Source organism: Sus scrofa, chromosome 15 (assembly GCF_054392235.1).
Source record: "Sus scrofa isolate SSC_HxYL_T2T_F1_AM1 chromosome 15, Sscrofa_HxYL_maternal_Yorkshire_Landrace_v2.0, whole genome shotgun sequence".
Taxonomy (NCBI): Eukaryota; Metazoa; Chordata; class Mammalia; order Artiodactyla; family Suidae; genus Sus; species Sus scrofa.
Genome location: NC_139397.1, coordinates 20,793,609 through 20,820,451, shown reverse-complemented (window position 1 = coordinate 20,820,451; position 26,843 = coordinate 20,793,609). Strand labels below are relative to the sequence as shown.

Here is a 26,843-nt window from a genome sequence, read left to right as displayed (position 1 = left end):
ACCCCAAACTCCCAGTCCATCCTACTCCCTCTCCCTCCCCCTCCCCCTTGGCAACCACAAGTCTGTCCTCCAAGTCCATGAGTTTCTTCTCTGGACACTCCACATTTTTTGAACTGCACTGAAATGGAATAAGTGCAGGATGTGGCATCTCGTCACATCCTTGAGAACAGCATATTTCTTCTTGGTGTTTCTTTACTGTGTTAAATACTCTTTTAGACCTCTTCCTCTGGAATGATCACCGTACTTTCTTATTATTCATTACCTTTTAAAGTCTGTCTGCCTTTCACACTGTAAGAGCTGGGAAGTCAGGTTTTTCACTTCACATCCCCATGGGCTTCCTCTTCTAGGATGATCATTAACCACCTTCAAGAATAGGGTGCCCAGAATGGATCTGCCATTTGCCAGATGATCCAGCCAACTAAGGCAACCTAACTGAGGATGCTGTGCTTTGGATATTGCCTCCCTCCATCTGCCTAGGACCACAACAGCTTTGAGAACAGGTGTCATGCAAAGTTAGTAGCCAAGTGAGATCCCTAGTTTTTCTATGCAGGGAACTGCTTCTCCTGAGAACCTTCTTTTGCCATTTTCTTTTTGTTTGTTTGTTTTATTTTTTAGTTTTATATTTTAATTGTAATCAATTGTTATTTCCCCAATACATTTTTTTTTCTACTGTACAGCATGGTGACCCAGTTACACATACATGTACAGATTCTTTTTTCTCACATTATCATGTTCCATCATAAGTGACTAGAAATAGTTCCCAGTGCTACAAAGCAGGATCTCATTACTAATCCATTCCAATGGCAATAGTTTGCATCTATTAACCCCAAACTCCCAGTCGATCCCACTCCCTCCCCCTCCCTCTTGGCAACCACAAGGATACCTTAGAATTTTTGACAAGTGATATTATGCTGGTAGTTAGATGAACAAAACAATATAAGTAGTCTGTTTAGAAAATATAAAACATTTATTTTTGGTTTGTTATTCAGTAATTGCATTCTTAGGAGTTTTAACTAATAAGTCAAGCAAACCTTAAGATTAGTTGTATTTTAATTTTAAACTAAATATGACAAAGTGGGTTTGTTCTATTCAAAATTCTTCATGTGGGGAATTTTTTTTCCTATTTTGTTTTACTGAAGTATCCTATCTACCAAGAATACTATCTAGCAAAAGCAGTTCCTCAATAAGTATTTGTTGAATAAATGAATGGTGAGTAAATGAATGAATAAGTGAATGAATAAATTACCACCATTCATAAAAATCCATGCTTAATCTGAGTTCACAAAGCTACAATAACACATTTAAGAGAACAGAGCTTATTTTCCTTCAGAGAATTTTTCTACTGGACAGCGAAGTATGTTAAATTACATTATAAATATACTTAGGTTGAACAAGCTCTCTCTAATCCATACAAACTCTTCATATCTTATTGCTTATCATTAGCCTGATTCATGCAATACATTTTTTTTCCCTTAGGCTTTATAGGAATTTGAATAGATAACCACTCTATATAACTGTTTTACATATTTTGGTTCCTGGACCAGAAATATCAGTATCGCCTGAGAAATTGTTAAAAATATAAATTCTCAGATAATCTGTGCGTTAACAAGTTACTACAGGTGATTATGATACACTCTAAAGTTTAAGAACAACTACCAGTCTTACCCGGTAACATCTCTCAATTCAGTGTATACCTTAGAACAACAACACAAAAACAAACAAAGTAAAACAAAAGTGAAACAGAGTCTTATGCCCCTTCCCAGGTATACCCACAGAGCCAAAACCCATGGGATCAGATCCCAGAAATCTGTTTTTTTTTTTTTTGTTTTTTAATTAGTCTTTTCTTCCCTGCCCCCTAAAACAACTCTTTTGAAGTTAGGCCATTAGGGTCCAAAGATTGAATGTTGAGGGACTCTTGGTCTGGGTGACCTCACTTCTGCAAAGATGGCCACTCCCCTTTTGTGCTGTCAATGGAAGAAGCTTTAAATATGAGGGATCAAACTAGAGCAGTGAACACTGCTGTGCTTTCATTTCCGTGAGTATTGATTCATATCTCCTATTCTTCACTTTATACAAACCTCAGGTTCCCCTTTCTTCCCTTAGCTAACGTTCAACCTTGGTGACAAGCCTTATCCTGGTGAGCAGCATTCCTGAATTTATCCTAATAGAAACCAATTAACATATTTGAGATCCCTTAGCATATGGCACTATGGAGAATTTCATACCCCCTTTTTCTTTCTGCTCTCCATTTTCATTCTATATTTGTGTAGTGAACCTACTTAGCAGTATACTTACTTTTTTTTCCACCAAAAAGGTTGCTAATTAATTTAATTAATCAGTTTGGCAATGGATTTCTTCTATAATCCAATCCCAAGCCACCTTTCTATTCATGTCTCCAATTATTACCCAAATCTGTACACAGAATAGCTCTACATAAGCTCCTCCACCTCCTTTGCATATAGGTGTACGTTACACATCTTACGTGGACCAAATTGAACTACACCCCTTATGGAGAGTCTATATACTGTCTAGAAAAGGCTGAGAAGTTATTCTTACTTCCCCAGTAGTCATTGCTGAAAGAGCCCAAGTTGTGCTTATATTAGGAATAAAATGCAAAGAATATATAAAAAACACTGCAAAGATTTTCATAAGGTCACTCATAAAGACATCAAGGATGTATGTTTTTTCTCAAAGAATGAAGATCAAATTGAACTGTTACTGGGATTTCCCTTGTGGCACAGCAGGTAAGAATTTGGCATTGTCACTGCAGTGGCTCTTGTCACTGCTATGGCACAGGTTTGATCCCTGGCCTGGGAACTTCCACATGCTGTGGGTGTGGCCAAAAAAATTAAAGCTATTACTTGCCTTAATAATAATGCTTAATTAAAAAATGCAAAGGAGCCAAACCTCCACATCATAGTTTTTATATTCAAATAAAATTGGTCTTCTGAATAAAGTATCATGTTTGACTTAGTACTGAAAACAGTGGTAGTAGAATCACTATACAAACTTACTGCAAGAAGATCCTTCCCTCCCATTCTTCCATCTTTCGTCTCTTAAACAAATTCCTGCAGTGCAATGAGTATAACATAAAACAGAATACTTACTGGTGAAAGCAAAAGAGCAGAGACCTAATTCAAACAAGATAATTCAAATCACTTAACAAAGTATCATTTCATTAGGTCATGTTTTCACTTATGTAAAATAAGTATGGTAAAGATATATATATGTGTATCTATGTATAAATTATCTAATATAATACATATGTATAAGTGCTTATATAATAAGCTATAGAAGTTGGGAAATTTTTTAAAACCTCATTTGAATAAAGTTAGCATAATGTATAGTTTAAATCTTATCTTTTGATTTTTAATAAAATTGTAGGTCTTTAAACCTAACTTTTTATGTTAAAAATGATAAATAGATGTGAAAGACAATTCTTTTAGAGACCTTAAAAAAAGTCACTTCATTATATGCAAGTTTCATGACCAGGAATTATTTCTTGACTTAAAAAAAGTCGGAATTTTATTCCCCTTTCTATGAATGTCTTACGCAGATATTTGATGATTGTATTATATCATTTTATAAAATAAAATTGCTGAGTGGCTATGATTCCTGAGACATTTCAATTTTATATATCCTGATTTCATTCAAAACAGTACAAAAATACAGGGCTACTGTTTTTATGTCCTGAGTCCCACTCTTAGAATTTTTATACTAACTTTTTTAAAGGCATTAGTCAATAGAGAGAAGAAAGAAGATATTATATTGATGAGAATTTTTCCCAAACTTGATTTTGAGGAAGGAGGAAGAGAGGAGAATGAAAGAAAACAAATAGAAGAAAACGAAGCCCACAGTTCTGCATCTTAGTACTCCTCATGCGCTTGTCAATGTTTTATTGCTGTTTCATGTGCTTTCCTCTCTGTTGAAGGTGGTATGTATCCACTTGACCCTTCAAAATGGCAACAAATGTGATCTTAACTTGAAGGAAATTGAAGTGCCAAACGGCTGTATTAATCTAGGTTAGATGTTGAATAGATGTTTCAGCATGTCTGGTATTTTGACATTCCATGGAGAAATCTGATCCAGGTTGTTGCCTTTCAGACCAATGCATTGGATGATAACTGGTACATCGTCAAGGGACAGAAGTGTCAACAGGTAAGTTCCAATGTAATTGCAGGAAAGATAGATGTTTGTCCAATGTAATTGCAGGAAAGATAGATTTAAGACTCATGGATTTGTGATGTGATTGGACTATAAGAGGAATCTATTTGACATTCCACATTGCAAATAGCCAGGGATAAAGGATATAATGTTGAGCTCTTTTGTTTTTAAATCAGTGAATGCCTTAAAAACAAAAGAAATGAACCCTTTAATCTATGGAATACAAGGGTCTATCAACTAAATGATGACCACAGTTGGAAAGGTAGACAAATCTAAGATGCAATTCCCACAAAATTTTCCTGGGAAGAAAATAATGAAATATAAAATAAAATATAAAATAATAAAAACAGTGTATATATACATGTATGTATCTACAAATGTATAGTACATACATGTAAATTCAGTGCTATATTGTGCAACATAGGCAATTAATATTTTTGATGTTCAACGGAAGTATGTGCATTGGAATAGTTCCTTTGAGGAAGTAGCACTGCAACCAGATCTTTGAAGAGGAATAGAAATTGAATGGGAGGGGCAGGCATAGGAGGAAGATGATTGGACATTCCCATCAGAAGAAAACCAATATAGCACAAAGTACAGCCATTTGCCTTTTGAGGAAAGGTTGGAGCATACACCTGGTCAAGATTACCTTTGGGAGTATGTTGGGTGAGGAGGGTGGAGGGGAGAATTTTGCTGATGAAATTAGAAGGGGTAGAGATGGATGCTGAAATTCATAGGGCTGCCTACCACTTAGTCCTCCAGTCTGAACTAACAGGGATAAATCCTACTCCATTTTCCCATCTACTTAGTACAGGGAGGCAAAGTAATATTTTCCTGACCAAGAAGAATTGCACACACATTAAAAAGTGCTTCTTGTTTAGGTATCGTCTTACCTTTATGACATTTCACATCATTATGACAGATCTGGAGTAATGAAGTTATGATAAGAGAGATCATTTTAAAGTAGAGACATTTAAGTTAGAATTGAATGTACTGTGTTACATGTATATTACCCAGATCTCAGTAGCAACTGAAATAGTACAGTTTGCTATCCCTACAAGCACTTACTTCATTTCACTAGCTCTTAACTTTCTCCAAATGTTTATATGGAGGCAGGGAGCAGGGACAGAAGAGTAATGTGGCTCTAATTATGAGGCTTTCTGGGGTACAATAAACCAAAACAGCAAAGCAGAAATAATTTGAAAACAAATCCCTGAGTGCAAAACTATCCACCAGAAGAGAAAGGCAGTGCCTTTTCTGAGTACAGAAAATATAGGTCACAGGCAAAGGAACCTCTGGACCCAGGAACTCAAGAGAATGTTTCTTCAGTGGAGGCACAGCTTCAGAGCCAAAGTGCCTGGGTGTGGGTCCTGGTGCCATCAGTTATTACCTCTGCAACCTGGCTTCACTTCTCTAGAGCCCAATTTGCCCATCATAACTTGCTTCATAAAGTTGTGATGAAGGTTAAAAGAATTACAATTTGTGAAACTCTTAGCACTCAGCATGAGGTGTCACAGAAAGAGGGTAAGCCTGTACTATATCATTCCAAATGGGACATTTTTAAGAGTGAAAAGGGGTTCTAAAAGCTCTAAAGTTTATAGATTATTTTGAAATGTTTTATTTATTGGTTGAAAAAACCCCAAATTTCCTTGTAAACTAATAGTGGTTCATTCAAAAATAATTTTCAAAAACAAACATTTTTCTTAAAAGTGGAATAACATATATTTATATAAGATAAAGTTACTTATATTGTTTATTGAATATTATGAAGGAACATAAGTAGAAAATATATTTTTGGTACATTTTCATGAAAATAATCAGTTTTCTTATTTTTCATTATCGTGTTACCGGTTTTGTTCCCTAGAACATATTTTGTTTTTCAATGTTTTTTTTAAACATTTTTAACAGCTTTTGGAGTTCCCGTTGTGGCACTGTGGTTAACAAATCCAACTAGGAACCATGAGGTTGCTGGTTCGATCCCTGCCCTTGCTCAGTGGGTTAAGGATCTGGTGTTGCTGTGAGCTGTGGTGTGGGTCGAAGATGCGGCTCAGATCTGTGGCTCTGACATAAGCTGGTGGCTACAGCTCCCATTAGACCCCTAGCCTGGGAACCTCCATATGACATGGGAGCAGCTCAAGAAAAGGCAAAAAGACAAAAAGCAAAACAAAACAAATCATTTTTAATAGCTTTACTGAGGTATAATTTACATGCCACAAATTGAACTCATTTTAAGTGTACAGTTCAGTGTTTTGAAATAGACCTTAGAGTTCTATGAATATCATCAAAAAGGATTTCTATTTTTAACTGCATAGAATTACCTGTACCATCTTCTAAGCTTTCTTTTTTCTTTTTTTTTTTTTTTTTTGGATTACTCAATTTGAAATTGTTGATGCCATCAGTTAACACTTCTTCATGGAGCATAATAATTTTAAAGGAGAAAATGATATGTTAACAGATATTCAAGCACCTGACAAGCTTATGGTAAATTCTACTAAAAAGAAAATATAATCAATTCTAATTTCTTTAAAATAAAAATATATACATAGTGCAGTCTAATTACTTTCACAGATACTGTCTTTTTGTTTTATGTGCATTATCTTTCATCAATATCTAACAGCTCTTTTCTAAGATAACATTTTTCAAATAAATTATCTATTCATGACTACTTTGAATATTTCACCATATTTAAATCCTATTAAACTATAGGATTTCTAATTTTCCCATTTCAGTGTACATTTTTCCAATTAAAACTAGAAACTCCAATTTTTTTTCTCCCACAAGTTATTTTGCAACACCTCTGAATTGAAAAATTAAGTAGTGCATGCTGTTTGAGTATTCACATTCAAATTTCTTTTGTTTTCCATTGTTATTATAAGAATAACTTCTACTTTCTTTCTTGTTTGCCAAAAGTTCTCTGTTGTTTTTCAAGGTGGCTGCACCAATTTACATTTCCACCATCAAGGCACAAGTGTTCTCTTTTCTCCACATTCTCGGCATTTATCTCTTAGCTTTTTGATGAGAGCCATTTTAACGTGTGTGAGGTGATAGCTCATTGTGGTTTTCATTTGCATTTTCCTGATGTTAGTGATGATCGCCTTTACATGCCTCTGTTAGCCCTTTTATGTCTTCTTCGAAAAAAATTTGTTTAGGTCTTCTGCCCATTTTTAATGAGATTGTTTTATTGCTATTGAGTGTATGAGTTCTTTATGTATTCTAGATATTAACTCTTTAGCATCACTATGATTTGAAATGTTTAACCCATGAGGTGTGTTGCTTTTACATTTTGTTAACAGTTACATTTGCTCTATAGAGCCTTCCAGTTTGATGTAGCTTCTTATTTATTTTTGCTTTATTGCCTTTACTTCAGTATCAAAACCAAAAATTCATTGTAAAGACCCATCAATGTAAAGGAGCTTACTTGGCATTTTCTTCTAGTAGTTTTATGGTTTCCTGCCTTCTGTTCATGTTTTTCTTTCAATTTTGAGTTGATCTTTGTGTATGGTGTAAGATGGAGTCTAGTTTCATTCTTTTTGCATGTGGCTGTCCAGTTTCCCCAACAGCATTTATTGAAGAGACTATCCTTTCTACACTGTATATTCTTTTCCCATTTTATATTCTTGACTCCTTTATCTTAAGTTAACTGACAAATTATGTGTGGATTTATTTCAGATTTCTCAATTCTGTTCTGTTGATCTATGTGTATGTTTTTATGTCAATACCATAGTGTTTTGATTACTGAGGCTTTATAGCATAGTTTGAAATCAGAAAGTGTGATATATCCGTCTTCTTTCTTAAGATTTCTTTGGCTATTAGGGGTCTCTGTGGTTCCATACAAATTTAGAATTGCTTTTTCTATATCAGTTCTGATTTTTAACACAGGGATAACAAAAATTGTAAAAGAGTTTTAATACCTTTTTCGAATATTTAGGTTTACTTATGAAGCAGTTCTTCAAAAGATAAAATATTTCTAGACTGTTGATGGACAATGAAAAGTTAAAGCATGTACTACCATGGTTTTAAAAATATTACTTATAATTAACTTCATCATAAAAATTCTTTATGTTAGCCAGTCCTACTTTGCAGACATTTTTTTTTTTTAAACTGTAAGTCCTGACCACATCTACTTCTATTTTAATTAGAGATGTTCGGTTTGGAAACAAAGGATAAAGTATATGTTCACCATAGCCAATTCCAAGTATATTTCTATTCCATAGACTTCCTAATTTAGCTAGAATATTTTTAACATGACATTTTTCTTCACCAATATTTATATTTATGTTGTCATTACAAAGCCAAATAATTTTACTTATTTGTTTTTAAACTTTTTAAGTTGCATTTACAATGTTCAATGTTTCATTTCAGCAAAATAAACTACCTTAATCTTTACATAGATTTTATACATGAGATCATGAAATGTAACCACTATTGGAATTAACATGTTGATTTGAAACATCTGATAACAAGGACATAAAATTAACACAGTTTAACCATTTGTAAAGTTCTGTGGATATAACCAATACATTAAACCATCACTTTACTTTATGCTGTGCATAAGAAATTTTAGACTGAAGTATGAGCAAAATAAATGAGGAACATATATTTGATCTAAATGAATAGCCTTGCTTTAAGAGTAATATAAAAACCTAACTCTTGAGCAGCCCTTGTAGCTCAGTGGAAATGAATCTGGTTAGTATCCATAAGGATGTGGCTTCAATCCCTGGCCTCCCTCAGTAGGTCAGGGATCCGGTGTTGCCATGAGCTGTGTTGTAGGTCATAGACGTGGCTTGGATTCTGTGTAGCTCTAATTTGACCCCAAGCCTGGGGACTTCCATATGACATAAGTGTTGCCCTAAAAAGCAAAAAAACAAAAACAAAACAAAACAAAAAAAAAAACCAACAAAAAAACCCCAAAAAAACAAAAAACCTAACTTAACTGCATTAAATTGTCATCTTTGGCTAGTCATCTCTAATCTACTAAATTTTGAAGAAGATGATGATGCTTTTACAAAATTGTTGCATCTTAGTTTTCATATGTTTACTATCCCTGTAGTAGATAATAATTATCTACAAGCATGTTGGGCAAGTACAAGTGTATGCTCTTTCTTGGTGTGTAAAAAGTCAAATAGTCTTTTAAGAATATTTTTTAAAATATTTTTTATTTATTGCAAAATGCAAAAAAGCCACAAGGCATTTAAGGAAATATATATATATATATATATATATATATATATGTATAATACATAATTATAATTTATATATATGTATACATAGTCAGTGGCTGAATGACTGAAAGGTGGAGTTTGAACAAACCATCTCAATGTATTTGAATACAACTATTAATAATAATGCAGTCTTGGAAATTTAAAAATCTAGGACAATGCTAATAGGAAGCAGGGACAACAAATTTGAGTTTGGACTCACCAAGCAAACCCAGATATATTATCCCTCAAGCCCCATGCAAAAGAGTCAATGCTATTGCTTTGTGTGCCTGGATCAGCTGAACTATGCATGGGTCAAAATAAAGCATGATCACAAATTCCATTAGTTATGTGGATAGATAGCATTTTTATATAACATTTTAATATTGGATTGCCTGTGTGGGAGAAAACACATATCAAATTAATTTAGGACTGGCATTTTTTAGATTAAATTTTATTGCAGTATAGTTGATTTATAACATTGTGTTAATTCAAGGTATACAGCAACATGAATAATATACATATATCCATCCCTTTTCAGATTATTTTCCCATATAGGTCACTACAAAGAATTGAGTAGATTTCCCCCCATGCTATATGGTAGGTCCTGGTTATTCATCTATTCCATATATAGTTGTTTGTATAGGTCAGTTGCAAACTCCCAGTTTATCCCTCCCCCCAACATTTTCCCTTTGGTAACCATAAGTTTGGTTTTGAAATCTTCATGTCCGATTCTGTTATTTTTTGTTAACAAGTTCCCCTGTATCGTTCTTTATTGTATTCCACATTTTGTGATCTCATATGATATTTGTCTTTCTCCGTCTTACTTCGCTTAGTATAAGTTCTAGATCCATCCATGTTGCTGCAAATGGCATTATTTCATTCTTTTTTTATGGCTGAGTAGTATTCCATTGTATATATGTACCACATCTTCTTTATCCATTCCTCTATCAATGGACATTTAGGTTACTACTATGTCTTGGCATTGTAAATAGTGCTGCTATGAACATTGGAGTGCATGTATCTTTTCAAATTATGGTTTTCTCCAGCTATATTATCAGGAATGGGATTGCTATATCATATGGTATGCTATGAAATATTATATGGTTCTATTTTTATTTTATAAGGAATCACCACACTCTTCTCCATAGTGACTGCATCAATTTACATTTCCAGCAACTGTGTGGGAGGGTTCCCCTTCCTTCACACCTTCTCCAGCATTTATTGTTTATAGATTTTTTTGATAATACCAATTCTGACTGATGTGAAATGATATTTCTTGCAGTTTTGATTTGCATGTCTCTAATAATTAGTGGTGTTGAGCTTCCTCTCATGTGCTTTTTGTCCATCTGTCTGTCTGTGGAGAAATAGGGCTGGTATGATTTTGTCCACAGATGCTAACCTATCTCCTTCCCTAGCCACACACTGTATATCATTCCATTAGTTGAGGATACAAATAAGTTTGTTGTGTTTTTTAAGTATGTCTATTGAGAAGGGACTTAATATCTTTACCTTTTTGCTTTTTGATAATACATACAGGATAAGGACAAGCACATATGCTGGTAGCCTCATTTAAGGAGTCATTAAATAAGTGAAGTCTGTTGGTGGATAATCTGCATTGAACATCATAGGATTATAGTATATAACATTTGTTGAACATTTCTATAAACAAGGCATTAACTAGTTTTTCTGATACCCATGTGACCCTGGGTATCAGTCTTATCTCCTTTTCAAGTTCATTTCCTTGTATCTTAAGTAGACATGCATGATTATCTAAAAAGTCTGTATGGAATTCAATCTATTAGGAATATCTGTTACTTCAGGAAAAACATATTTGTTGTGAAAACCATAGTTTGGTCCCAATAAATTGTTAGCATGCTTGATCATTGAAATCTTTACACTTTTTAAAAAATTACTTTTATTCTCAGCTTTACCGATGAGGAAACAAGTACAGATAATACAAAGTAAATTGCCCAGGCCACACAACAAGGTCTGATAGAGGCAGGAGGGACTTTATAAAATCCAGATTCACATATTGCTGTTCTATCAGCTAGACCTCCATGTGTGCCTCACAAAAGTAGGTAGGAATAGCTTTCCCTAAAATGCTCATGAAGCAAAACAGCAATGCATCATTCCATGTGATTTTTAATTTGAAATGCAAACAATTGCCAATTTGTTTGACTTGTATTTATAATCATTTCCTTGTGAATTACTCATCACTAAATGCTTTATAAATATTTTCTCTTTCCCAATGTCTATGGAATTATCATAGCATAGAAAATGTTGGCTTTCAAAGATTTATTAATATCTCCCTTTGAAATAACATGTATTTGTTAAATAGAATAAAAGTGCTTTTAAAGAAACAAATCTTGAATTTGAATTCCCTCTCAGATAATGACTCATCTGGCATGCTTATTAAGATGAACTCTTATGTATGGTGACTTTTATGTAAAGGTAGCCATTATAAAACAAGGAGAAAGTAAACATACATATTCAAATTTAGTCAGTCACAGCCTTGCCATCAGTTCCTCCTGATAGACTTTTAGACTTTACTACATTTGTGTAAAGTATGGCATTGGATGTATTACTGAATCTGATTTTACTCTGACCTATAATGAAATAAACAGGCTGGTGGCCATGGCCATAAAATAGCAGCATGCATCATGTGCTTACTAAAATCTAGAATGTTTATCTACCTGAAGAACTGAGCCTTTTGTACTCAGTCATTTTGAACATGAGACATAATTTAAAGCATTCTAAATAGTAGTAGCATAACTACCCCTTCACTCAGAAACTTAAGTTCAGATTAGAATACAATGCTTGGTAACATGACTCAATATTGTTCTTACTCTGTTTGTAATCATTTCAATATTGAATTGTTTTTAAAGAAGAAAGAAAACAACAGTTCTCCCCCTTTTTGGTCCTGGTTGCTATCATATGGTGATTGTATGTGCTTTTCAAGCTTTACTGTGAAAATCCTGATACATGAATTTAAGTCAGCTTAAATACTAAAAAAAAAAAAAAAAAAACCAATATCTCTTTTAAAACCAGAAATTCAAAATTGTTAAATACTACAATGATTCCTTTAAGCAAGGGAGAAGGGGAACCATTAAAAGAAGTTCAGAGAAGTCACATACTTATTAAGAGCCACAGGATTGGCTTATAAGGAAAGATTAAAGAAAAAAAAATTAAAAAGGAAAGCTAGATTTGTTTCAGGAAAAGGCCATGATAACCAAAGCTGCAGTAGTAATATAAACAGTCTGGGTGGAGACATTTCACATTGTGGTGTAAGTGAGGGAAGAAAATGACCCAGCTCACTTGCTAATGATAGGTATTATTAAGTGCAGAATACAGGAATCAAAAAGCAAGTCCTTAGCTTTAAATATTATTTAAAACATATTGAAGAAAGACAATTTAAAGTGAGAAAGTGTGATAATAATCAAATAGATGTAGAGTTCTGAAAAATATTTATTCAATAACTCAGTCCCTACCCATTCCCACACCACCCAGATCTTCAAATAGTAAGAGAGAAAGAGTGTGCTACATAGATATAAAAGTCTCAACTCTATATTCTAACAGGGGACTCATTTTATGACTGACATAGAAATGTGTACAAAGGGGCAAAATAATATGAGGCATGTGGTCAAGGGAGAGGAAAATGCTCATTTTAAAAGGAAAAGAAAAGATTGGGTGAAACATGAAAAGCCACCCCATATCTGAGAGAGATTGAAAAGAGAAGTCAGAATATTGTGCAGTTTCCCATTCCTCTTACCTGATTTTTCTTGCCACTTCATTGGTTAGGTTTTATAGGTTGCAGTAACTGGCATGGAAGAGGTATGCCTGTCAGCTGCTCACAATGCAGAATTTTGAAAAGGTCAGCATAGTAGCAGTATGACAGGCCATGTAAGCCATTATGTGACTTATAACTCATTTGTAAGTAGAATGAGAACTAAAGCAAATTAATGTAAACTCTGCCATAAGACCTCTGAAAACATGTTAGTTATATTGAAAGCTAGGTTTTCCATTCTATCTGGAAAGACAGATATTTTTTCATAAACCCATGGCCTTCCTCAGCAGCAGCAGAAATGGAAAGTAAGTTCAATTTTCTCTGAAGGCATTTAAAGAAAAGACATTAGCAGAAAGAAGGCAGTTTAGGGAGAATCTATGTTTTATAACATATGTAAAATACATATATGTATACACAGATAGTATGTGTGTTTAGATTCTAGGTGGTGCCATTTGACATCATTTCCTGACAATGAAAACCTCAAGATTTTAAGTCATGTATTTTCCAGAAATATTTAATAGGCAAGAGAATAAATTAATGACATTCCGCAGTTTTATTGTGATGAATCAATTCATTGTGAAGCTTAATCTTACATTACCATAGGCATAGTTTTATACCATTAACCAAACTTTGGATTTTTTTTTAAATGAAAACTAGTAATGGACACAGACATCTGGCATATTCTTTAGTCCTGAAATGCTACAGTTGCTGAACATGCTACAGGTGATTGATATGGAGTAGTGAAAGAGTTAATTATCCATAATACCATTTTCCTGCCAGCCATCCCATTGTGCCTCTGTTATACACTTAGGCACAGTTCCTAATGGCAAAATCTATTAGAATGCACACTATTCTCCCAAGGGAGGTGGTGAAGTCTTGTCACTTGAGACTTTTAAAACCACATTGGATAAAGCACAGGAGAGCCGTGAGTGCATGTGCTCCAACCCTCAGGATAGAATACATGACCTAATGGGTGCTTTTCTATCCCTTAATGTCTTTGATTTGCTGGGTGTTTTAATAGCTACTTCATATTTAAGTAGATCTAGAACAACAGTCTATTTTTTCAATGGGAATTTAGTTTGGACTAAAAAGTGTCAAGACGGAGGTGACAAGGCAAACCACAAGGGAATGAAGGAAGCCTCGTGGAAATTTAATTGATTTAGAGGAGGGTTGAGCAAACACAACAGTGTATTAGGGTTTAGCAAATGCCTCCACTTTTTTCAAATGTTTTCAGTTCAAGGAAACCCAAAACACATTTGGCTAAACACTTTTTCCTTGATTTTCAAACCCATGTGTATTTCAAGGGAAATTTAATCCATGTGTTTCTGATTCATTTACACTTAGCTCATCAAAATGTGGTTTCGTAAGACCCATTTGATGTCTAAGAAGCCTTGTGAGCTTTTTTATAAGCCTTTTTTCTTTGAACCAGGAAGTTGCTTTTTGCCAAAAGTCAATGGAACTTCAGCCTGAAAAGAGTCAGTTGTGTTTGGGATTTTGGAATCCTCGAAGTTGGTAGGAGCTAATGAGGGAGGGTGGGGACAATGATTCAGATAGAAGAAACATTCCCATTTCTAATACATTATCTATTCACATGACAAAAAATCTTTTTTTCTTTTTCTCAATTTATAGGAAAAGATCCATCTTAAATCTTTGAAAATCTTATAGAAAATGTATGGATGGATTTTATGACTGGATGTGATCTTGCCATGTGTTCTGATAATTATCCACTAATGTGTCTCTTGGCGATGAATAATCAGGGCAGTAATGTCATATTTATCTCAGGACAATTATAAAGAAGTGACTCAAAAAGGTGTTTAGATTGGCCTTCTTTCTATGTTAACAGAAAAAAAAAAGCCTTCTGCCTAGTTTTTGTTGCTCTGTGCACTACACTACTGATTCTTTAAACAAGAGAGGAGACAAATAAGACTCAGTGAATTGCTGATTCAGGTGCACACAATCCCCTATCTCATTGCCGGTGTTCTTAAAGAGCATCTGGGGTAGGAAAACATACATCCGGTCCATCCGTCAAGAGTCCATGAGGAAGCCAACAGTGTTTGCACCTGCAGGATGAATTACATCTTGGGTGAGTGTGGGAAGCTACATAATGAGACAGCTGAATGGCTGATACATTTCTTTCTTCTTGCTCCTACCACACCTTCTTTTTTCATTACCTTTATTTTTTCCTACTTCCTCTCCCCTTTCCCCACCTTTACACGACAATAGAGCAAATGTGACACTTTCATCCAAGGATGGGTTGACATGGTTTACACATTGCTTTCATTTGGTTGTTCTTTGGATGAATTCTTCGTTGAGAACAAGATAATGAAAACCATACGGTCATTGAACACAAAAATCTGCCGTCACTTTGGCTGTTCTTTTGCAGCCCATTTCATTTCATGAGGGCTGGTCCCTGAGTTCACTCCAATGCAAGAGCCCAACCAGGTGGAATCCTGCCCCCTATAGGTTTGGATCATTCAGCAAATACTGCCAATTTAGTCCTTGCCTGTCTCCCTGCTCTTTTGAATGCAGCACCTCTTGCTAGCCTGGTGTAGCTTTAGAAACTTGGCCTTTTAAGTATTCATAGAGTTCTGTTCAGGGACCTTCATTGTGAGAACTGAAGACCGAAGAACCAGGCTAGATTACAACTGAGAACTAAAGAACGTTAAAAGTTTTTTCACTCTAGCTGACCTCAAATTCTGAACCACTGTCTAAAGGAAATGAATATTTTGAATGTTATGGTGAATTAAGGTGAATGTATCCTTAGTTTCAGGGCTGCATTTTGACAGTGTTCAGCAAAGTTATCTATCAATTTTTAACTATGGCAGCAAGTTCAGACTACAGGTGTGGCATAAAGAATTATTCATGGATTCAAACTCCCATATCAGTGAGTAAAAAAGCTCAAAGCAATAAAAATACAGATGAGGTCCCTGGCATTTGAACAAAAGAACTTTATTTTCATTTCTAATTTGTCACTTATTTTACATAGACACCAAATAGACATCTCAGTGCTATAAATTCATCCGTGAAAACACAAAGGTAAAAACTGTTATTTGAGGTTTAAGATACAACATTTTTTTCTCCTAAAATTGGCTGCAGACACTCCTTTGCAATGACAGAATTTATGAAAATACCCGATCTATTATGTCTAATTTCATTTCCTTTCTCAAAGACATGTAATTGCAAATAAAAACTGCAGTCAATATTCAAAATGTAACCCATACATCTTTCTAATACAGGAGAAATATTGTCAAGTTCTCTTTCAGTACAAATATATATTTTGCTTTTAATTATTAGAAATATTTGTCATTATTGATTAAGCAAAAGAAACTTTGTACAATATAGAATTGTCTTATTATCTCTCCCCTAAAAGTGTAGAAATGGAAGCAAAGTGATTAACAACAAAATATACCACCTGGTGAAATATATATTACTGAGGGATGGAAAGGAATCTAGAATCATTTTGTTCAAATTCCTAACTTTATGTGTAAAGAAACAAAAAAATGTAAAGCACTTAGAAAACTTGTTCAAAGTTTCCCAACTGGCTTGTGTCAGAGTGGGCATTAGAGTTTAGTTCTCTTAAGTATTAGCCCAGTGCTATTTGAATAAGCAATACAATTTCTGTAGGAGGAATATATTCTGGGATAGGACACATCAGATAAGACTACAGGGATTCTTTGAATTTGAAGTTCTTACTAGGTAGAAAGCTCATATTCAGAACAGATTAAAGTGGAACTCACTCCGTGAAGTGGAATTGGGGGCCAGAGATCTTCATATGCTTCTCTCTCTTACTCCCGTCTCCTGGGAGGACTCTAAAGCATCTTAGAGAAACACCAAGTCTTCCTTAGGACCATGTCTTGAAAACACCAGTAACTGCACCAATTGTGGAGGATAGACCCTAAGGGGACCTCCAATTACCCACTGTATTAGTTTGCCATTAAAAAGTACTGCAGACTGGGTGGCTTAGCAATAGAAATTTATTTTCTGGGGGTTAGAAGTCTGAGATCAAGGTGTCAGCAGGATTGCTTTCTTCCAAGTCTCCTCTCCTTGACGTGTAGATGGTCACCTTCTCCTTGTGTTTTTACTTGGTCTTTCCTCTGTATGTGCCCATCTCCTACCCTCCTTTTCTTATAAGGATACCAGTCCTGGTGGATTAGAGCCCACCCTAAGAACCTCATTTTAACTTAATTACCCCTTTAGGGACCCTATTTTTAAATGCAGCCACATGCTGAGATCCTGGGGAGTCACACTTCAACAAATGAATTTGGAGAGGCAGCTCAACCTCTAACACCTTCTTCTGTTCACACCTTTGTTATTATCTCATTCTTTGAGAGTGAGTGTGAATTTTGACTTGATTCTAATCAGTGGAATACAGCAAAAGTGATGGAGTCACTACTATGATTCCACATTTTACAATGACCCACCAATCTTGCTAGCAGACTTGTTTTAGAGATTTTTCTCTCTTGTCGGCTTTGAACTAGTAAGTGCCATGTTAGGAGGCCCACATGACAGAGCAGGGAAAGGCCTTTAGCCAATAACCAGCAAAAAGTTACATCCCTCAGTCTTACAGTCACCAAAAGATAAATTCTACTATCAGACTGAGTGAACTTGGAATTGAGTTCTTCTAAAGTCAAGCCTTCCAGTGAAAATCACAGCCTTTGCCAACACCTTGATTCTGGCCTTACTGAAGACTCAGCCAAGACATATCTGGACTCCTAACACACAGGGACAGTGAAGTAATGAGTATATGTGGTTTTTTTTTTTTTTTTAAGCCAATAAGGAGGTAGTGGTAATTTGTTGCAAAGTATAGAAAACTAACACCTAAAAATCTGTGAGTGACTAGGAAGCAGGTTGTGGTTGGAGATGAGGAATTTTGAAAAGCATGATAGAAAATGTCTAGATAGACTTGATCCAACCATTGGAAAATCTCTGGCCAACATTGCAAAAGATATTGTCAATGAAAGTGCACAATGAAGAAGGAGATTGTTACTAAAAGTTGGAGGAAGAAGGAGATGTTATGTACTTGAAGAAACCATGGCAAAATTGTCTCCTACAGATACACTGGAAGCAAAACCTATACATAATGAATTTGTTCATAGAACTGATTTCCAAGCAAAAGGGTGAAACTTCTGCCTGTTTATTTTTGATGATGTAGTAAAATGCTAGAAGAGGAACGGACAACTAAAAAATAATCAACATTAAGAGATTTACTGTCAGGAAAGTTTGCTCTAGAGAAAAAGTTGTGGATGTGACCTATAACCTTTTAATTAAGCCTCAGAAAATTAAGCTTAGGGTATTCAGTCCCAAAATAGGGCTTTTCCAGAGAGTAACAATGTACCTCCCAATCTAACTATAAAGAATCTTTTAATTTAAGTGTGGTGTCCCTTAGCACTTTAGCAAGACACCAAAGTAGAGAAGGGATTATCGCAAAAAGATCTGTGAGCCTGGTGTTTGTCGTATGATGTGAACCCCATTAAAATTTACAGGAGACTTAGAAAATACTTGAGTTAATAGTTTCAATGGGAGTTCCTGTCATGGCTCAGTGGTTTAAGGATCCAACTAGGAGTCATGAGGTTGCGTGTTTGATCCCTGGCCTTGCTCAGTGGATTAAGGATCTGGCGTTGCCATGAGTTGTGGTGTAGGTCGCAGATGTGGTTCAGATCCCATGTTGATGTGGCTCGGATCCCATGTTGATGTGGCTGTGCTGTACGCCAGTGGCTACAGCTCCAATTAGATCCCTAGCCTGGGAACCTCCATATGCTGCAGGAGCGGACCTAGAAAAGGAAAAAAAAAAAAGTTTCAATGAAGAAGTCACTACTAGAGGGATTAAAAAGGACAAAGAGTACAATATGAAAGGAAGCTGTCAGACACCCCCAAATTCTACTGGCAGGAAATTCTGATAAAGTTCCTCAGCTGTAAACTTATGCTACCTTTCATCAAAGAGGAAGAGTGACTCAAAAAGCCAAGCCAAGAGCCAGGGGTTGGAGCTTAGAGCCACAAAGAATTATCCTCAGTCCTTGAAATCAAATCAAGAAACTCCCCAACATTTGCCTGGCTGGATTTCAGGAGTTCCATGGAGCAGTGACTATCTTTTTATCTTCTATCCCCCCCCCCCTTTTGAATTGCTTATAAATGTTATTTTTTGTCTGTCCCACCATTTCATATTGAGTTTGTTAAAGGCAGATAACTTTTTAAGTTAAAAACCCTGTTTTTAGTGTTACAGGGTTACAGATGGAGAGGAGTGCCTGAAGAGCTAGCTGTTCTTAACAGATTCTACCCAGAAACCTCATTCATACCTAGACCTGAGTTAGATGATGGGAGTTTTGAATTTTGAGCTTGTGCTGTATTGGGATGAGGCTCCTGGGAACTCTGGAGGGGATGATTTTATTTTTCATGTTTGAGGGACATGAATCATTGATGGCCAGATGGTGGACTGTGATAGACAGAAGATAAGATGACCCTAAAGAGACCTACTTTCAAGCCCCTGTATAGCCCCTACCCCTACACTATGGGAGGAAGCTTACCTTACTTCTAATGTTGCACAAGGTGAGGATAGAGTATCTCTCCCAAGATTGCATAACATCATTTAAGAATCATCTTGCCAAAGTCTTTTTTTTTTTTTTTTTCCTCTTTGCTTTTTAGGGCCATGCCTGTAGCATATGGATGTTTCTTGCCCAGCCAGGGGTTGAATCGGAGCTGCAGCTGCCAGCCACAGCCACAGCAACACAGGATCTGAGCCACACCTGTGACCTACACCACACTTCACGGCAACTCCAGATCCTTAACCCACTGAGCAAGGCCAGGGACCGAACCCACATCCTCATGGATATTAGTCAGGTTTGTTTCCACTGTGCCACAATGAGAACTTCCTCATCTTGCTAAACTCTTAATAGCCTGAATCAGCTTGTGAGTGGACCTGTCCCTAGGCAAGCCTCCAGATAACAAACCCTTTTTCATTCTCCTTTTTTGTGTCCTCTCACCCATATGTGAACATGCCATCTTCAGGATGCCATATTCAGGATGGCATGTCCAGGAGATTGTAAACTTTTGAAATGAGGGATTATGGCTGTATATCGGTTATCCCCTGGCATTTCGGGGGGTTGTAGAGGAACACAATTGAATGATTTCAGGGTTAACTTGTTCAATGGCACAGATCTTTCTTCTCTGGTAATATAAGCAAGTTGGCTTATTCTTATGCTTAAAAGGTGGGTACCCTGGTTCCAGGTATTAAATGAGACAAAATGACACAGAGAAGTTAAGGAAGCATTTATTCTCTAAGTGTGTTTTCACTAGCAAGGAAATATTTTCCAGAATCCCATAAAATAATCTCGCCACATATCTCGCTGGCCATTCCTGGGTCACATTCCCACCACATAACAATCCCCCGCCAAGCAGACCTATAGACAATCAACATATTGAGAATAATCATGATTCTCCTGAGTTGTTGGAGAACTCAGGCCAACCTTGAACAGAGTTGGCATCTGCCAACATGGGGAAAAACGTGAATTGTCAGTTCTTTAGACAAACAGTATTTTCATCCAGAAAACAACGTAATTTTACAAATACTTGTATTGCGTAATGACTATAGAAGTCATGCATGTTAATTGAGCACCTCCTATGGGTAACACTCTAGGAGCTAAGGGTCTAACAGTAAAAAAAAAAAAAAAACAGAACTTCTTCTATTTCAAATAATTCATGTCCCATATTAGTAACAGAAAAAAGATAGACTTGGTGAGGGTGCTGGAAGGCTTGTTTATGTAGGCTGGCCATGTATACATCTGTGGCAGAACTGCAAGTGATACAAACTGAACTGAATACATATTTGTCTAAATAAAAAGACTTATACCCCATTTTTCCCCCTGTGGCCAATTCCCCCATAGCCCTTGTCTTGAATTTCTCTCTCTCTTTCCCTAATATCTCTAACCTCTTCTTCTTTTTTTTTTTTTCATATATAATGATGTTTTTTTCATTATAGCTGGTTTACAGTGTTCTGTCAATTTTCTACTGTACAGCATGGTGACCCAGTTACACATAACATGTATAGATTCTTTTTTCTCACATTATCATGCTCCATCATAAGTGACTAGATACTGTTCCCGGTGCTACACAACAGGATCTCATTCCTTATCCATTTTAACCTCTTATTAACTATTGGTCACTTCTCAAGAACACTCTGACATGGCCCAAAGTCGTCTACTTTAAGAATGAGTGAATGAACAAACAGCAACAGTGCCACTGCACAGTAGAGGGCTGACTGTATACTTTACACCTCCATGGGGAGCCAGACACAGACTCAGGTATAGACATTTGCAGGGTGGAGTCCCTGCAATCATCCTTCTATCTCCAATCCATTCTAGCTAGGGTCTTATCTCTCTCTTCTCCTCTTCACTGAGAAACTCTTTAAAAATAATGTTTGGCACTAGTTGTTTCTTCATTTTATTCTATTTATTTCTAAAGCCACTGCAATCTGGCTTTCACTCTACCACTCCTGTGAGATCAGCAATGGCATCTTCTTACTAAACCAAAAGACCTTTTTCAGTCCTTATGTTATTTGACATTTTGACAACTCTGGATTCTCTTTCTTGAAATATTCTCTTCCCATTTCCTCTTCTCCCCATCTCCATCGGTCTCTCTGATTCTTCCTTCTTGGCCTTTCTGAGAATTTCTCACAATTTTGTGATGTTCTGTGTTCTTCCCTGGGCTCCTTTCTCTTCTCAAACATGTGATACAGAGAGAGCAAAACAGACTTGGGTGATCAAAATCTTGTTGGCCATTTTTTTTATTGGTGCATAAAAAATGATTTTCTGTATTTGGGTTATTTTAATAACCTAAACTATGTTCAGTTTAAATTTGGACCTTAGAGTTGATATTTTTGAAATGAGATGGATAGATAGATGTCTATAGATATATCTATAGACATGTCAAATCTATGCAATAATTAAGGACTATCTTACCTAAGACATTGTGATCTGGCACATACCTGACACATATTAGGTACTCAATAAGTAACAGTTGAATAGATTAATGAAGATGATATTCAGGGAAGTCTATAGAAAACTTAAAACCATGATCTCAATCTATAAAATACAGATGTATAATGGTAAAATGTGAAAAATAACTTAATGATTTACTTCCATCCCAAAATATTTACTTAAGTTCCTGTTTTGTATAAATAATCTGGCACTTGGGAAGACTAAAATTTTACATCCAATTTGAGATGGATTCTTTATCCTTTCAGACTTGAGGTTAAAGGTCAAACACTTATGTACTATGGCCTGTCCTTGGTCACAGTTATAAGAAGACAAACAAAAGTGAATAGAGCAGGGAGATTTATTTATCTGGTTATTTGGATATAAGATGCAAAGACAAAAGATACCAAATTATTTAAGGGTAAACTTTGATTATTTAGTTTATGATTTATGAGCAAGAAACTTAACTATCAAAGGAAATAGGAAGCTGAAGAAATTACATTCGTATACTTTTTGAGCATAAAAAGGAAGAAAAATGATTCAGACTTCTAAACTTCCAGCCAAGCTTCCCAAGGGTCAGTTAGACATTTTTATTAAAATGAAAAAACACACAATATAATACATCCATTATTCTTTCATTTTGCAAAATGTCAAACTCCATGTGATCCTTTTAATTTCTATGGGTGTTCTAAACAGCTTCTATCTAGAGATGGAGCTAATACACAGCTTGGCAAGTATAGATCAAAGTGTGCATAAAAAGCCATTATGACATACTCTCTCTCTCTCTCTCTCTCTCTCTCACACACACACACACACACACACACACACACATTATAGGATCAAAAACCCTTGAACCTGATAGATAAAATAAAGTGAAAATTTTCTTTTTCTTGAATTTGCCATATCTACCATATCTATTTTTTGGCCAATTTGTTCTCATGAAAATGATTTTTATGTCTAAAGGCTACAAATTCCACAATGCCTCTGTGCTCCTCTTTCACCTCCTGGAGTTGAGAAAAGGTCATGAGCAGTTCACTACTTATTTCTTGAGTAGCCAAATGGGTATTATTTTCTAAAGTTGTTCATGGGAGTGAGACCACACAATGACAATGTTGGATAATTTCATCTGAAATGTGCAGCTTCTTTTCATCTACTCTCCGCTTGCCTAAGGCTAGAAGTCACTTATTTATGCTCATCTTAATATTTGAGATTTTAAACAATTCTTAGATGCAGTGAATAGACTGATCAGATATATGTTTAAAGTAAAAAAAAAACAAAAACAAAACTTTATTCCTCCTCCACAGAAGAGAAAGCTAATGACTTAAATGTAGAAAAGTGGATTTTTTTCTTCTTCGCTTATCAAAACCCACAAGGACTTCCTGTTTCATCATTCCTTAAGTATACCTATAGTGGTCTAAAGGTGAAATGCCTGAATATTAAGCCATAATCAATCATTGTACACACACTAATTACTTTCTGTCCTCCCCTTTTCTTGTCATCATGGTCCAAAGCAGGTTTTTGTGACCAAGTACATTCATCTGAGCTGTTAGCTGCTACGCTTCACTGCCTCCTCCTATGATCTGCTTGATGGAGACCCCTGGAGAAAATTTGTGCGTGCATACTGTATGTGAACTTTAGATAAATAAATAAACACACGAACCAGCTTCCAGATAATTGAAAGCGAATGAAGGAGGGAGCAAAAAGAAAACAATGTCTCCAGGGATAAGCAGCTAAGGTGGCAGGTATGATTAAAATCCATATGATTTATGGGTAGGTGGATTACTAACATGACAACCCTGTTAGTGTTTGTTTGTTTGGATGCATTTGACAATAAAGTTTTGTTGTTGTTGTTCTGCTCGCAGTGGGTTTTGCTCAGGAGTTAGCCACTCAGGAATTCCTAGTGCCTGACTGAGCAGTAATTTAGTAAGCTCTCTTGTGCTCTTTTCCTGTCAGCATTAACATGTCAATTCATTTTAATAGTCTGGGCATGCTCAGTGGGCAAGCATTTTCTCAGTAGGCATCCCAGGAGCCCACCCCGTGGTGCAGAAATGTGTTATAGCTTGTCTCAGACCTCGGAGACTTCAGCAGGTTTATTTTCATTATAGCCAAGTCTATTTGTTAAAACAAAGCCAAAATAATATAGAAAATCAAGACCTTAACAAATGAAATGGTTTATGTATATTTGATTGGTAATTTAAGCTCCTTCAAAGATCATGCTGGACAGTCTTTCTTTAAACACAATTATTGCAGAGTAGAGCTCTAAAAAAATGTGTGCTGTCACTGCCTGTAGTTTTTGGAAGTTAAATGATATTCTGTCACAAGGGGAATTTTCTGTAATCATGATTAATCGATGAAGTGGCTTTTATATTAAGAATTTGCCTACTATCGTTTTGTGAAAGTAGATTTTTGTCTAGTGTTTTGTTCATAAATAAGTGGATGAATGAATGTTGAAATAAGTATGTAAGTACATAAACACAGCCCCACAAATACTCAAATACCAATTAGATGTCTTGATGCTTCATAAATCTGTCCCTCAATCATCAATTCTCAATTTAAATTCAAATTTCAGATATATTAAAAAATATTTTGTCAAAGTAAAATAAAAAAAAGAAGTAAAAGAAAAAAAGAAGAAACCTAATTCAAAAACCCCAACAAAATTTGGTTCTCAATTGCAGAAGAGTTGGCAATTTATGCCATTTATAGAAATAATTGCTTTTGAAGGCACAGTTTAAAGTAACTAAAAATTTCAAGGTGTTGTAATTTTGACACATTTTTGGATCCCAGAATATTTTAAACTTCTAAATAAGTCTGTAATATCAAGAGTAAAGAAGAAAGTTGGGAGAAAGATATCAGGAGAGAGAATTATATCAGCTTTTTCTTTGAATGTTTCATCTAATTTTTTTTCTATTTCATCCCTTTTTTCCTGACCTTGAGTGGCAAGCTTTATCCATTCGATTACCTAAGGAAAGTGAGTTGAACAGCAGACAGGTTCATGAGATTTTTCTGTAGTACAGCTGCTGGGAATTATCTGACATTTGTGCATCATTACACGATAGAACAAAATTCTAAGATAGAATTTGGAATTCAACAGGAGGATATTATACCTCAGGTATACCCTTGTCTCCCATTAAACTTTCTTTAAAATAATTCTAAATTATATTTTAAAAATTATTTTGAATATAAATCATTTTAGCGTTTCTTGGCACAAACTTTTAGAATTCTCCACAATATTGTAGTTTTCACTTTCACCTTCTCTCTGTTTTAACCATGGAAATTGACTAGTTACCTATTAGCAAGAATTCTTTTAAGGCTTCTAAATTTCAGTGGTTGAAAATATAAACCTGGGTTATCTAAGCAGGGATAACTTACTGCTAAATAATTGTAATAATATAAACTGCTATCACAATTCATAGGAAGTACAATGCTTTTTAAGGACCAAAAATAGTCACCAAACTCAGGAAGTAGCTGCTCATAAATGCTTGTTCAGGTCAGGGAAAATGTTTTCCATGCTCTGTATCAATGGGGCAAAGTGGAAAGATAGAGGATAATAGGAAGGAATACAGAGGAGATTAGATGGTTGTGAAGGCAGAGGTCAGCAAAGATGGAGCTGCTCTCCTTGCTGACACTTTCCTTTCCTTCCTGTGGCTTTTGCATCATTCTGCCTGGTTCAGGCACTGCTAGCGTCTTCAGGCTGCCCTCTGGCCAACCTTTGTGTGAGTGTATCTTTGAGTGTGCATCTACCTGTGTACTCCATGCACACTCAACTTTCTTTTCTTGAGAAAAGAAAATGAAGGAGAAAAAGATATTTCCTGTCTTCTGAATCTTAAACCATACACACCCTTTATGATGCCTCTGACGTTTGCATATTGGGAAAACCTTGACTAGCATTTAGTCATTTGCCAAGATGAAAAATGATAACTTTTGCCCTAAAATAGCAAATATAATCTAATTCACCAAAACTTTGTTCACATAGAGTAGAAAAAAGTCCTTCATCTATAAAATGCTTTCAAATTCTCAGTGAGAGGTACTTGATTTTCATGATTCAGTCTCCTTACACATTCATTAATATTATTATGAAAAAATAACAATCATAATTCTAATAAAACAAACTAGAGAATATATTCTGCCTGTCGCCTTCTCTCTGTGTTCAGTATGCAATGGATTACCTGGTAGCAATACACTCCCCGGCTTGTATTTTAACTCAAATATAGTGCTTCCAATTTTTTTAATAAAATTTTACATATATATAATTTACATAATCTGTGACTGATAGTGTTTATTAATAAAGCTCCAAATCTCTGTCTCTCTTGTTCTCTCTTACTTATACATAACTTCCCCCTCCTCCCAACATTGCACACAAACACACACACTCTCTCTCTCTCTCTTCAGGGATCATTCCAATCTAATAAGGATTATTTGCACAGCATTCCAGACATAATGTTCCAAATTATTATTCTATAATCCTAGTTCTGTTGTTGCAGATAAAAAGAGGATACATTTAAAGAACCATTGCTTGGAAGTCTCTTTTGCTTAAATGTTCAAACAATCAAAAAAAGAATTAGCTGTGAAATATACAAGAAAATTCCATGGGATTCTGAATAACTCCTCTAACATTCGAATGTTTATATATGTGGTATTTGACTAGAATAATGGAAATGGTAGAGAATACCATACTTTAATCAATTTTCAGAATTTTTAATAGGACTTTAGAATAAAAATGTAGCACAT

General features: G+C 35.4%; 1 protein-coding gene and 1 long non-coding RNA gene across 2 annotated transcripts in view; one reads left to right on the top strand and one right to left on the bottom strand.

Moving 5' to 3' along the window:
* LOC110257201 (uncharacterized) overlaps nucleotides 1-26,843 on the top strand; it is a 758,677-nt gene that overhangs the window by 641,893 nt on the left and 89,941 nt on the right. Inside the window, exon 14 of the mRNA XM_084998886.1 lies at nucleotides 4,105-4,158. Within this exon, the coding sequence (XP_084855012.1) occupies nucleotides 4,105-4,158 (54 nt within the window). The remainder of the gene's footprint in view (nucleotides 1-4,104; nucleotides 4,159-26,843) is intronic.
* The window catches only part of LOC106506175 (uncharacterized), a 239,391-nt gene continuing 226,231 nt past the window's right edge, over nucleotides 13,684-26,843 (bottom strand). Inside the window, exon 5 of the long non-coding RNA XR_002339484.2 lies at nucleotides 13,684-15,209. This is a non-coding gene — a long non-coding RNA (uncharacterized LOC106506175). The remainder of the gene's footprint in view (nucleotides 15,210-26,843) is intronic.